This window comes from Limanda limanda, chromosome 17, assembly GCF_963576545.1.
Source record: "Limanda limanda chromosome 17, fLimLim1.1, whole genome shotgun sequence".
Taxonomy (NCBI): Eukaryota; Metazoa; Chordata; class Actinopteri; order Pleuronectiformes; family Pleuronectidae; genus Limanda; species Limanda limanda.
The window spans coordinates 11,907,557-11,921,318 of record NC_083652.1 but is presented as its reverse complement, the minus strand read 5'-3'; the positions used below and the strand labels follow the sequence as shown (position 1 = coordinate 11,921,318).

General features: G+C 47.1%; 1 protein-coding gene across 6 annotated transcripts in view; it reads left to right on the top strand.

Moving 5' to 3' along the window:
- nfixb (nuclear factor I/Xb) overlaps positions 1 to 13,762 on the top strand; it is a 117,243-nt gene that overhangs the window by 80,304 nt on the left and 23,177 nt on the right. For all 6 annotated transcript variants that reach the window (XM_061090375.1, XM_061090378.1, XM_061090376.1 and 3 more), the window contains 2 exons: positions 11,863 to 11,928; positions 13,243 to 13,317. In XM_061090375.1, coding sequence (XP_060946358.1) covers positions 11,863 to 11,928; positions 13,243 to 13,317 — 141 coding nt within the window. The remainder of the gene's footprint in view (positions 1 to 11,862; positions 11,929 to 13,242; positions 13,318 to 13,762) is intronic.

Below are 13,762 nucleotides of genomic sequence, written 5' to 3'. Positions count from 1 at the left end.
TCTTCATCTCCTGCCCTGACTCTTCCTCCCCTGACACTTCATCTCCTGCCCTGACTCTTCCTCCCCTGACACTTCATCCCCTGCCCTGACTCTTCCTCCCCTGACTCTTCATCAAACAAGGTCAGATTTCCGAGAGCATCACTCGGAGGCGGCGCTCGGAGATAACGAGGCTGAGGTCAGTGACGCTTATTGATGAATATGATTTTTGAACTCGCTAAGTGGATTGGCACCCGTTTAATCTCTTCTCACCGCATTGATTCCGATGAGAGGGAGGAAGGAGGGTTTTAAAGCTTTTATCTGGGTTAATAAGTTAATAGATGGATTGATAGATGGTTCCACTAAATCTCCAATTATCAGCTTGACCGGGCGGGGGGGGGGGGCGCCTGAGTGGAGCTGTAATCTGTCCGAACTGGGCTAATCCTGCGTGCCTGACATGTTTGATTCACTTATTCACTGTCACTCTGATCGTGTCCATGGAATCTGAATTCCTCTGGTCGCCTTATTAAGATTAATATCAGAGGATGTGCTGTAGGATGCTTTCACGCTGAGGCCTGTGGCTGCAGCTGAAGCCTGGGACTCGCCTGAGACGCTCGGCCTGGTCCCTTGAGCCTGATGCCGGGGGAACATCTGCTGGTGGCAGGAGGCTGATGCATTTATCACCTCGTGTGTCAGAGAGACGCTGGTTGTTTACTCACCTGATCGGCCTGAGAGATAAATCCAGCTTTAACACAACAGACGGCTCGTACGCACACAAGCACCAGACTCACTAATGTGTGTGGGTGTGTGTATGGAGATGAAGCACACACACACGGCTGTGCTGGGAGCCACTGACCCTCAGGCTGAGTTCATCTGGGGACACAGACTGACACGTGCGGCTGGGCGGTGACTCCAGACAGCTGGGGGTCAAAGGTCAACTTTCTATCTGTGCCCTCATTTGGCTGATTGTTTTCCCTCAGAACTCATCTGCTTCCCTTCATCTCTTCCTCTTCCTCTCGCTCACTGCTCCTCCTCTATTGTTGTGGAGCCACAGCTGAGTTCTGTAAACTCAAATAGACTTGTGTCATTAAAAGCAGTGATTTAGATTCTGTGTGTAAATCTTTAACTTCTTTTGTCTCCATGTTTGTTGATCAAAGTTCGTCGTTTACTCCCCTCCTCTCTCACCTCCTCCCCCTCCTCTCTCTCACCTCCTCTCTCTCCTCCTCTCTCACCCCCTCTCTCTCTCCTCCTCTCTACCTCCTCTCTCTCTCTCTTCTCTTACCTCCTCTCTGACCTCCTCTCTGACCTCCTCTCTCACCTCCTCTCTCTCTCCTCCTCTCTCACCTCCTCTCTCACCTCCTCTCTGACCTCCTCTCTCACCTTGTCTCTCACCTCCTCTCCCTTCTCTCTCTCACCTCCTCTCTCACGTCCTTGTTCCCTCCTCTCTCACCTCCTCTCCCTCCTCTCTCTCTCTTCCTCTCTAACCTCCTCTTCCTCCTCTCTCACCTCCTCTCCCTCCTCTCTTTCACCTCCTCTCACCTCCTCTTTCCCTCCTCTCTCACCTCCTCTCCCTCCTCTCTCTCACCTCCTCTCTAACCTCCTCTTCCTCCTCTCTCACCTCCTCTCCCTCCTCTCTCTCACCTCCTCTCTCACTTCCTCTCTCACCTCCTCGCCCTCCTCCTCCTTCTCCTCCTCCTCCTTCTGCCGGCGGCTGATTCCCCAGAAATGCAGATTTTTGACGTCTTTCCGGTTCAGTTGGGAAATCCCCGGGCGTCTCAGGAGGATGTTTGCTCATCAGCTCCCAAGTTACTGGAACTCTTGTCAATGTTTTGCCACCGTTTGTGTGTGTGTGTGTGTGTGTGTCTGTGTGTGTGTGTGTGTGTGTGTGTGTTTGTGTGTTTGAGCTTCTAACTCCGTGTCCTGATGTGACTCCGATCTGAAAGGTCGAGGGTGAACATGAGACGTGCACGCATGTACGGGAGGCCACTCCTCCTCCAGCACAAACACACACACACACACACACACACACACACACACACACACACACACACACACACACACACACACACACATAAACCCTGATCATGCACATCGTACACAATACCTCCCTCCCTCTGCCTCAGCCCTGGAGGATGTGGAGTTTTACGCAGCCGTTCATTGCTCCCCTAATTCATTAGAGTCCAAATGAGCAGTTATGCAGAGCACACATTATTTTTACTGGCCTGCTTTATGTGTTTGTGGAGTTTTACAACCGTCATAAAACACGTCCTCCAAGCCCCACATAGATTTGGGAGCATTTATTTGCATAGTTCATAAACCCAAAATAAATGGTTAGTGTTCTGTGGCCCAGGTTGGGTCCGCCTGGAGGCCGGGGGGTGTAACTACACCGTGTGATCCAACCTGCGCTGTCTTGTAATGTGAATAATATTTTTTGTTATGTTATAATGTGACATAATGGTTTCTCGCTAAACTTTGAGCTTTACGACTCCTCGTGCAGAGACTGACATCACCAGCGTGGATTAAACCACTTTCATCCAAATCATGAGAATATGATAGATTTGATTAAACAGTTTGATTCAGACACATGAAGAGTTGCGTATCATCTGATCCTAGAGAACTTGAATTTGTGATATTATTTTTCATATATGATACAAGAAACAGACTTAGTGAAGAACGGTGATAACTTGCTTCATCAAAAGTTCACAAGGTCATGCACACACACACACCACACACACACACACACACACACACACACACACACACCATACACACACACAGACACACACACACACACAGACACACACAGAGTTCAATGAGATGTATTATTGAAGAGAAGCTGTGAAAATATTAGGCCAATGCAGTGAAATGATGTGTGTGTGTGTGTGTCTGTGTGTGTGTATGGTGTGTGTGTGTGTGTGTGTGTGTGTGTGTGTGTGTGTGTGTGTGTGTGTGTGTGTGTGTGTGTGTGTGTGTCTCCTGCAGTGCTGGGTTTGATGGTGGTTGCTGGTGCCCACTGTACACTGCCCCCCCCCCCCCCTCGTATCCCTCCTGTCCTCCTCTGCCAACAAGTCTCTCTTTCTTTCACCATTCCTTCTTTTATTCTCTCCGCTCACGTCTTTCTTGGCCGAACGAAACGTTCCCACAGCTCTCACAAGTCCCCCCCCCTCTCCCCTCCACCCCCCCCCCACTCTCTCCCAGTCTATCACTCTTTCCCTCTCCCCCTCCCCTTCCTCCCTTTTCTTCCTCTTCTCTCATTCACGTCTTTTTCTCGTCTCCACTTCTCTGTCTGCCTCTCTTACCTTTTTTGTTTCTTTCGCCTTTTCTCCCAATGACCCCCCCCCCCGTCGTCCGTCTATGCCAACCTCCCACCCCTCAACCCCCCCAAGCTCCCTGGCACAGACTGGCATCACATGACACACACACACGCACACACACACACACACACACACACACACACACACACACACACACACACAGACACACACACAGACACACACACACAGTTACCCAGGGTGGCTCATGTCTTTCACTCGCAGCTCTTTACATTTCATCCTCCGCTCTGTTTGCATGAAACTTAATATACACAAGTCATCAGAGCTTTTTAAACAAGCGTGCACGTCACAGCCGAGCGTCCGGACGCACGTCACGAGTTCAATCGGAGCAGCTGCGACCCTGAGTTTGATCTGGCGTCGATCGGGTTTGAGGAAATCACAAAAAGAGTCAGATAACAGATACAGAAAAATATCACAGTAACTCAGAAGTAAGATATTTGCAATCACAGATATTTAGTTTTTTGTTGTTGAGGATTTTGACTAAATCAAGATATGCTGCTCCACCTCTCCCTCCTTTCCCTCCCTCCTTTCTCTCCCTCTTTTCTCTCCCTCCTGTCTAAAGCTGCTAAAGATCTTTCCCACCTCTCTCTCTCTCTCTCTCTCTCTCTCTCTCTCTCTCTCTCTCTCTCTCCCCCTCCTTTCTCTCCCTCCTTTTCCTCCCTCCTTTCTCTCCCTCCTTTCTCTCTCTCCTTTCTCTCCCTCCTTTCTCTCCCCCTTTCCCTCCCTCCTGTCTAAAGCTGCTAAAGATCTTTCCCATCTCTCTCTCTCTCTCTCTCTCTCCCCTGCATGAGGCAGATTTCTTTAGCATGTGTTGTTGCCCCCCCCCTCCCCCCTCCCACCCCACTGCCAGCAAGTGACACCTGCTGGACAAACGGAGTAACCACACCTCTCCATATGAATTCTGCAGCTTTTATGTGAACGTTTATTTTTGGACGCGACGCCATTGACAGATTTTAAATTGAGTCAAAAAACAGGGAACATAATAAATAATAATAATGATATCTGACAGAGTAAGAATCGTGTGAAGCGTTGTTGTATCAGAAGTTGTGATTTTTACCAACTTGTGTTTCTGTCATCGACTGAAACTCCTCCAGAGACGATTCTCTCTGTTTCCTCCGAGTCGACGTCGCCCATCAGCAGATAAAAAATGAAAGAAACAGGGCAGCGGGGGGGGGGGGGGGGGGAGGAGGGGAGGAGGGGGGGGTGCACACGGGCAACCAGCCAGCTGCCCCCCCATCCCTCCTCCCTCCATCCCTCTACCCCCTGCCCTTCTCTCTCTCCCATGGTTGATTCCCTTCAGGCCCCTCTCACCCCGGCTCACCCCCCCCCCCCTCACCCCCTGGCGCCCCAGCTCTGTGGCGTTGGCAGCGAGCGGGGGGGCGCAGGCGGCACACAGACGGCCACGCAGATGGGCAACGGGCAACGCAAGGGCTGCCTTGCCACACCTGCTCCTCTCTGGCACGGGGCGCGGGCCAGGCGGCTACACACACACACGCACACACACACACACACATGCAGACACACACACATGCACGAGTATACACACAAAAACACAGATGTGCATCTAACGCAGAATTATCCCTCTCAGTTTATTGAACTTTCCCACACGCTGTATAGCCGCGCACGTGCAGATCCTCCCACGAGCCGCTGCACATGCTAACGCTAACGCACACGCTAACGCACACGCATGCGCACGTGTTTTCATAAAAGGCCGTCGTCTCCCTCCCACACACCGCCGCCGCTCAGCCTGTCAGTCACAGATGTTTACACGCTTATCTCCAACCGAGCCTCGACATGTGCTCTCCAGAAATTTTTGCACATATACACTATCATAAACATATATAAAACACGGTCACACATCCATAGCCACCGAGTGATGTGTATTTATAGTCTCACGCCCACACGTTCACACCTCAGCACCAGCAGCACCGACAAACACATTTCACAATGAATCACATGGCCCCCTGCTGTGCTGTCACATGCACTTACACACGCTGATGCACTATTGTCACATTTACGCTAAAAGTAGGAACATAAAGGAACCAGGTCTGGATGTTTCACCGGATCGGAGCTGCTCTGACACCAAAGCTCCGGAGGAACTGCCAGATTCAGAAGCTGCAGGTTTCACAGGCAGGGTGTGGATGCAGAGTCCAAATGAACTTCCCAGGAAAGAGCCCAAAATAGCTGAAGGGAAAATCCATCCTTTAACAGAAAGTGTTTTTCTTTCAGTCTTTCAAAGCACTGAAACAAGTGCTGCTTTGAAACTGACATTTGAAAACCTGAACAAACGTCCCTCAGCTCAGAGGAGAAGTTTGAGGAGCAGCGAGCGAGAAGCTTCTCAGACGATGTGTTTGCTTCAGTCTCCTGCTCGAGGTTGTTTGTAGCCGACGGAGCTTTTCAAGGAAGACGCTCAAATAAACTAGTTCCAACTGCTGCTTGGCTTTGGATATAAAAACAGGATAAGAAGGGTTTGATAGATTTTGGTGGTAATTTATTCCTTTTTATTTTCTTTTTGTAATTTATATTATTTTTCCAGTCTTTTTTTTTTGCTTTGTTTCAGGGAAAAAATGTGCCCAATATAAAAACACACCCTGAATGGCCATCACATGTTCATAGATATTATTACTCTTCACATAACTGATTATTTTTATACAGATCTCTGCTTTATTTCTTGAGAAGTTTTGAAAAACGTTCTAAGTTAAAGAAAGAAAATTGCCTGGTTTTATTTTTATATTATTATTATTTAAAATTTAACAGTTTGGGTAAAATATGATATTGAGAATTGTTTTTAAATTGTATTTGACCCTCTTCAGTTCGGGGCCACATTGTTAGAACACATATAAAATGGCAGTGAGTGAAACAGCTGTTGCACTGATCTCTTTGCTCAGCAGAAACTCTTTATGACCTTAATCATCTTTTTACTTATCACTACACTGTTCATTATCTAATGAAACATGTACATGATATATTGCCGGGGTCCTTTTTGGAGGATGTGGCGTCCTGCGGTTGTTCCTCTGAACCTAGAGGTGGCCTCAGTGAGCCGGGGGTCGCTCACGGGTCAGAACAGCATCACACCAGAGTTCAATAAGAACCAGAGACTTCAAACACAGACTCAGAAGGAGCTTCGCTTGTGGAGGATTGAAGTGGAAGGTTAGGTGAGGAGGATGAAGATGAGGCGTCGGTGAAAAACCCGATAAACGAATCCGCAAAAGACAGCGCGGGGGGGTAAGGGAAGATGAAGAGGGGGATGTGAGGAGGATGAAGGACGCGGAGGAGGAGAAGAAAAAAAGAAAGATAAAATGAAGTCCAATAAAAGAGCCGAGTGAACATCTGTGTGGGATCGCCGTGGGGATTAGGAGGGTTTGGAACATTTTAAGCGCATTAAAGATTTAAAAAAAAGGTCAGAATGTTTAGCAACATACTGATAAACCTCTTAAGCGAAACCCAATTGGGGAGGCTGTGTTTTTATCCAGAGGCTGGGGGAGGGGGGGGGTTGTGGGTGGAGAGAGACATATATACTTAAACTGAAGCACAGGGTTGTGAGTCAGTTTGTGCTGTTTGCCTTCATGACTCGAGCTCTCCAGCCGTGTATTTATACGTGCTACATTACATGTAGTACTCCATGTATGTACATGTACTGCATGTTGTGCACTGACCCACATGTGTTGTCTACATGTGTGAGTCCTCATCCCTTGACTTTTGTGTTCTTTTTGCGTGTTGATAATATCGTCCACACGCCGTCCAGCTCGTGGTGAATCCTCCGGAGATTCTCCTGCTTCATCCTCACATTGACTCACTTGGACATTATCAGGAGTTTTTTCCCAGGGAGCTGACGGGAGAAACTCCGGATGATGTCAGGAGATTACCCAGAGTTCAGTGCAGGTCTGAGAACAGCTCTGTAGGATATAGAGGAGCTGGGGAGGGTGCGGGGGGGAAAGAGAGAGAGAGAGAGATGAGGAGGGAGAGAACAGTAGTAGATTTGTTCGCAGTCGGAGGAAGAGGCCTCTATCATTTCACTGTGAACTGAGCCGTGTCTGCAGAGTTATCCTTGAATGACACAGCACACGGAGGCTGGAGAGGGCGGAGTCACAGGGTCACAGCTGCAGCGTTTTTGTTATTACTACACCTCCCATAATGCAACTCATTATTTCTTTTTTTAATATCAACATATTCCAGATCTCCAATCTCAAATTTGCCGCCAGATCATTGTGATATTTAGTTTTATTATTTCACCATATCGGACTGAGACAGATATTCTCGGGTGTTGCTGGTGCTGATCTCCATCGTGGCAACAATATTAATACAATCACTTCCTGTTGGGCAATTTGTTTTCAAAGTAAAAGTACAACATTCGCTTTTTGTTGCTTCCCTGCTTTATATTGAGAGGAATTACAGAGCTTTTATTTTTGAAATGTTGTGGCCTTGGGTCTGTCCATTGTTTAACAAACTCTGAAATAACATCAGTTCCATAAAATATCGTGAAGAGCCATAAATAATAATTAATTGGTTGAAAATCATTGACTATAAAGTCCTCAGTGCAGATAAAACATGAAGGATCACTTCCTGTTTGGCAATTTGTTTTCAAAGTAAAAGTACAACATTGGCTTTTTTTGCTTCCATGCTTTATATTGAGATGAATTACAGAGCTTTTATTTTCATATTTTCATTTTTATAATCATAAATATAAACCACTCACGTAATAAAGAATAATTAATTTGTTTGTAAACATTAACTATAAAAATCTTCAGTGCAGATAAACCAGGAAGGATGAGCACAAAGTTTTCTAACAGTTTATAAAAATCTGTGCACGTTTTATTTCCCGTGTGATTTCTACATTCTCTCCTCATCGGTCTGAAACGCTCCCGTCACTTAGTCCACATGACGACCGGCGTCCTGTTTGCTCACGTGCGCTGGTGACGCACAAACAAACACTCTGAGCCGTTGTGTAAATTGGCGTAAAGTGTGCGACGGCTCTTGTGTATGAATATATGCACAATAAACGAGTCCATTAGCAGCATGTGTGCGCAATCTTACCTTGAAGTGTCTTTAAATGGGTTGCACATGTGTGTGTGTGTGTGTGTACGTGCAGTGTGTTGTTTTTGTGTCTGTGAGTATGATGAATTGTGCGATTAAGTGAGTGTGACTTTGAGTGTGTGTCCATTAGCCTGGATGTGAGTTACTGGCCTCATGTCTGCAGCTGCAGTGTCACAAATGCAGCGCCGGTGTTAACTGTTGTGTACACACACTGCAGGAGTGTGTCAAGAAGCTGTGACTGTACACTGACCAGGCAGCCTGTGTGTGTGTTTGTGTGTGTGTGATTAGAGCTAAAGCATGGTATATTTGATGACCTGTGTGTGTGTGTGTTGTATTATCTCAGGCGGGGCGTGTGCAGGAGGCCTTGGGGCGACTGTGTGCAAGAGATAAGGGTGATTCATCTGTGTTTAAATGTGTGTGTCTGAGTGTGTGTTTGAGTGTGTAACAGCATGTTTGTGCTTGGGAAGCATGTGTGTCCATGTTTGGTGTGTGCACGTGCAGGCATTTGAACCAACATGTTAATAAATGTGGTTACACACACCGCAGCGTGCGCGCGTGTGTTTGCTTGTGTTTGCTTGTGTGTGTGTGTTTGTGTGTGTGTGGCTGAGTGGTCCGCTGGCAATGATTGGTCCCTGCTGGTGGTCCACGGAGCATCAGCAGGAGCAGGAGGATGATAATAATACACAGCCTCTCTATTGTTCACACTGAGAGAAGAGTGTGTCTCCTCCTTTTGATGCAACCACACACACACAAACACACTCCTGTACAGTCACCTTAATTAGGACACACACACAATATACTGTGCATTCTACATCCTCCTAAATACAGAACAACACAAAGATGGTTGTTCTCATCTCACTGATCTATGTTAAGTTTTCATCAGTTATTTGATGTGATAAAAATATCATTACTGTTCAGAATCCGGCTCCAAACGCACAAGATAGACGCGTTTGTTTCTGGATATTCTGGCTTCATCTCTGAATCGTGGGAAACGCAGCTTGACTTAAATATTTTTCTGTAATTGTCTTTATCACTTTATCACAACACATCTTACATGATGATCTGCATGTTTTACAGTTTCCAATTACCTCAAGCTGCGTGTGGTAGCGACGAGTCGAGCGTATGATAACTTATCGAGATGAGTCTCTGCTCACTTGTTGCCAGGAAAGAGGGAAAAAGTTTGAAAACGTGTGTTAATAATGAAACTGGAGAATATTTAACACCTTAAATTGCAGAAGGACTGATTTAGTGCAGGCTCCGCCTCCGTGCAGCGACCGCCGCTCGGTTTGCTGCCAAGAAAAACTTAAACAAAACAACACATTGAGCGCGTGCCAGTGGGCTATATTATTATCTCCATTCCAACTAATTGCGACACATATGCACTCGCAGGTTCTCGACAGCCACTCGTCGCCGGGGACGTTAAACCGTAGTGTTCCATCTCTGTTGTCATGACAACTGGGCCCTTGGATTCCTGGCTTGGGAACATCGTGGAGATTTCTCAGAGGCGCTCAGGTTTAAATGGCTTTTAACGGTTTGTGCTCGTGATGAAATGCATCATCCGGAGCGTCGGCTTTATCTGCTCCTGTAAGATCCCCTTTTTCTCTCCTGGAATCATCCTTGTCCTCCTGGTTCTGTGCTGAACCAGCGAGTCCGACCTGTGGGATCATCTTTTATTTACCTCATCCACTCAGGACGACACTCGCTCGACTCCAGACAAACTTACCAGTGGTTTTATCTTCACTCCATCAGCATCCGACATCCTCTGTAGGTCTTTTTATCTTTAAGACCATTGGGCCTGTGTGTGTGTGTGTGAGAGAGAGAGAGCGCAAGTGTTTGTGTGTGTGTGTGTGTGTGTGTGTGTGTGTGTGTGTGTGTGTGCACGTGTGTGTTCGCGTGCCGTCAGCTAGCAGGAATGCATGGGTACCGCCAAAGCTAAGATGGCTGCCAAGCGCTAAGATGGCTGCCAGGATTCACAGAGCGACAGCACGAGAGAGAAAGAGAAGCAGGGACGGAGTGACAGAGGGACAGAGGGACAGAGGGAGGAAGAGAGAGGGACAGAGGGAGGAAGAGAGAGGGACAGAGGGACGGAGGGAGGAGGACAGTTGTGAGGACGGACTCTCGCGGCCGCAGAATGAGGGACGGGCGTTTTCCAGAGAGAACAGAAACTCGATCCCTGTGCTTTGCCTCCTGTTTCTGACCCGGAGTGCCGGGGTGATTGTGTTTGTCTCGTCCGTGTTGTCGTGGTTTTGGCAGCGGAGCGCCGGGCCGAACGCTGCCGCAGTCTGCTGGCACGCCGCCGGCTAATGCCACCCAAGATTAGGATGCTGATTTGGGCTTAGAGGAGGTTCAGATGCAGGGGCCCGGCTGCGGGGGGGCGGCGCTCGTGCTCGGGACCCTCGGCCCAGGACGGCCTTAAAGCTCCGGTGCTGTGTGGTAATTGGTATATATGATACAACCATAAAACCGTGCAAGGCTGCATTACGCATCGGGAGAAGAATGGCGGCCGCTGGGCCAAACTAAACTCGCTGAAGCAGGCAGCTCGGTGCCGGCCGGCCGCTGAGGACGTGAAGCAAAACACAGGAGATGCAATCCAAACAATCCCCCCCGACACTTTACAAGCACACCTCCACTCACCAGTAAGGAGGAAGCTGAGCCGTCCTGGGACCAGTTTACCCAACGTCCAGTGTCAGAGGCCTGGAGTGTGTGTGTGTGTGCAGATATCTTTATGAGGACCACTTAGAGCCCAGAACTTATGATTGAGGACATTTTAGCCAGTTCTCACTTTCTGACCCACTTTCTAAGGACTGTTAAGACTTGGTTTTGACGTTAGAATACATACAATACAAATGTTTCTTGTGTGTCGTTAGTCCTTATTTTGTGTGTGTTTGTGTGTGTCTGTGTGTGTGTGGTCAATGTTTTACTCAGTGTTTATAATGGGGACAAAAAAGTCCCCATAATGTAATGTCATTAAACTTTAAGGTGAAGACATGTTTTTAGATTAACTTAGGTTTAAGTTTAGGTTGGGAAATAATTAAGTCTTCAGGAAACCGATGTAATGTCGTCTGACATCATGTAGACACAGGTGTGTGTGTGCGTTACTGTGTGTGTGTGTGTGTGTGAATGTGTTTTTTTTTCCAAACTCCAAACTGTACATTTTAGAATTATCCTTCAACCTTCTCAGTTTGCTAAAGAACGTTTTACAAAAAGGAAAAAGCACATATGAATAAAATAAACTCAGACGCCGTCTCTAAAAGAAAAAAGAACGAAAGGTTCTTTGTGCGATCGTTTCACAAAACAGAAATATTAAACATTTTATGACTTTGAACTGAGGTTCAACCTGAACGGAAATATGCATCTTCCCTTCTTTAATCTCAGGCCCACGTCTGTCTCTCCTCAGTGGAAAGAATGGATTAAAGCTCACTCCACCCCCCCCCACCCCCCCCCAAAAAAAACCTTGACTAGTGTCCAGACATCTGTCTACCTGACTGAGCGTCTCTCTCTCCTGTTCCTTGTCTTTCAGAACAATCAGGACAATCAGACAACTCCAACCAGCAAGGAGACACAGACGTCAAGCCGCCGCCCAACGGTGAGTTCACGACTCATAAACATGTTATACATACGTGTGCCTACAGTCAGTCACATCTACACACGTGTGCATACAGTGTATACACACACACACACACACACACACACACCCCTACACACAGGCCTCTCTGTGTGCGAGTGTGTCCCAGCAGAGTTGGGTCTAAGTTTATTATGGTAAGGAGAGCTGATGGTTCTGTAGCGCCGGGGCCGAGCTGGGATTGTGGCGGGCCGCTCATAAATCACACTGACGTTATTGGAAGATGGGAACCACATGGCCGCCGCCGAGCCGAGCGCTGACCTCATGCGTCGTGGTTAACCCTACACGGGGAAGGAGTGAAGGAGAGAGGGACGGAGAACAGGAGGAAAGTGTGGGATGGAGGTAAAAAAGAGAGATTAAGAGAGAGAGAGAGAGAGAGAGGGAGGAGAGACGTGATGGATTCAAGATTCAAGATTTTTAATATCAAATGCACGACAATAACATTAAGCAGTCGCTGGCAATGAAAAGCTTGAGTCACAGGCTCTCTTCTAGCAATGCTCAATAATTACAAACAAAAAAATTAAATAGAAATAGTATAAAATAGAATATCAAAAATTTAAAATAGAAAATAAAATGTTTATATCTAATATATATATATATATATATACAGCTCAAGAGAAAAATAGAATAACAATGGACGAGTGGAGAGAGGGAGGAAGGGTCGCTCTCACATGAAATCACTGTATTTACCAAAAGAGAGAGAGAGCACACCTGGCCGAGCGACCAGCGTCCAGCGCCGGGACGAGAGACACGATGTGTGAAGTCGTCTCCAGTCTCAGAAGTTGAAGTGAAATCAACACCCACGTTGTGATAAAACACATTTTTCCTTTTAAGGTTTAAGTTACTGCATCAATAGACTCGCAGGAAGTGGCTCATAAATACCAGTTACTGTGCTTTGTTACATGCCAACACACAACCTGTGTGTGTGTCTGTGCACGCCACATACACCGTAACCATGAGGTTTATGATACATGTGCATTAGACATTAAACTGTATAGCTGCCATGTGGATATTATATGGGCCTGATTGTGTGTTGTGAACAAAATGTACATGTACACAGGCCTGTTGCATCTGATGGGAAACACATGGTTTTCAATGGGATGACACCGGCAGCGTGTCAGGCTTCGCCACACACATGTGTTCCAGCTCCCTGCACGTGTGTGTGTGTGTGTGTGTGTGTGTGTGTGTGTGTGTGTGTGTGTGTGTGTAATTGTATGCATGTTTGGTTTGTGCTGCTCTCTGCTCACACACACACTCTTCTCCTCTCTCTCTCTTTAGGCCACTTGAGTTTCCAGGACTGCTTCGTGACTTCTGGGGTGTGGAACGTAGCCGAGCTGGTCCGCGTGTCGCAGAGTGAGTAACCCCCCCCAAGTTCAAACTGACCTAAACACACACACACACACACACTGTGACACAACCACATGTCCCCAACAACGCACAGTTTCATTCCTCTTCCACGTCTTCAGTAGGAACTTGTGCTTCTGGTTTTGAAAGTTCTGACACATGGCAGAAGATCCACTGATGTTCAGCACATATGAGGATGAAGTTACTCCATAAAAACACAGAGGCATTGTTCCAGTTTGACTCTGAAACCCTCGGCAGCAGTAGCAGCCTGGTGTCAGGAAGCTGCAGCTAATAGAGACCAGCACAGAAGACGGCTCCTGATGAGACTTTAGAGAATAAAGTTTCTATCCACTGAGAAAAGGACTCGTGTGTTTTAGTTCTTTTTATTCTGAATCCCTGTTGAGCTAAGAATCGTCTTAACAATAAGAAATAACACAACACCAGCTTCATCTTA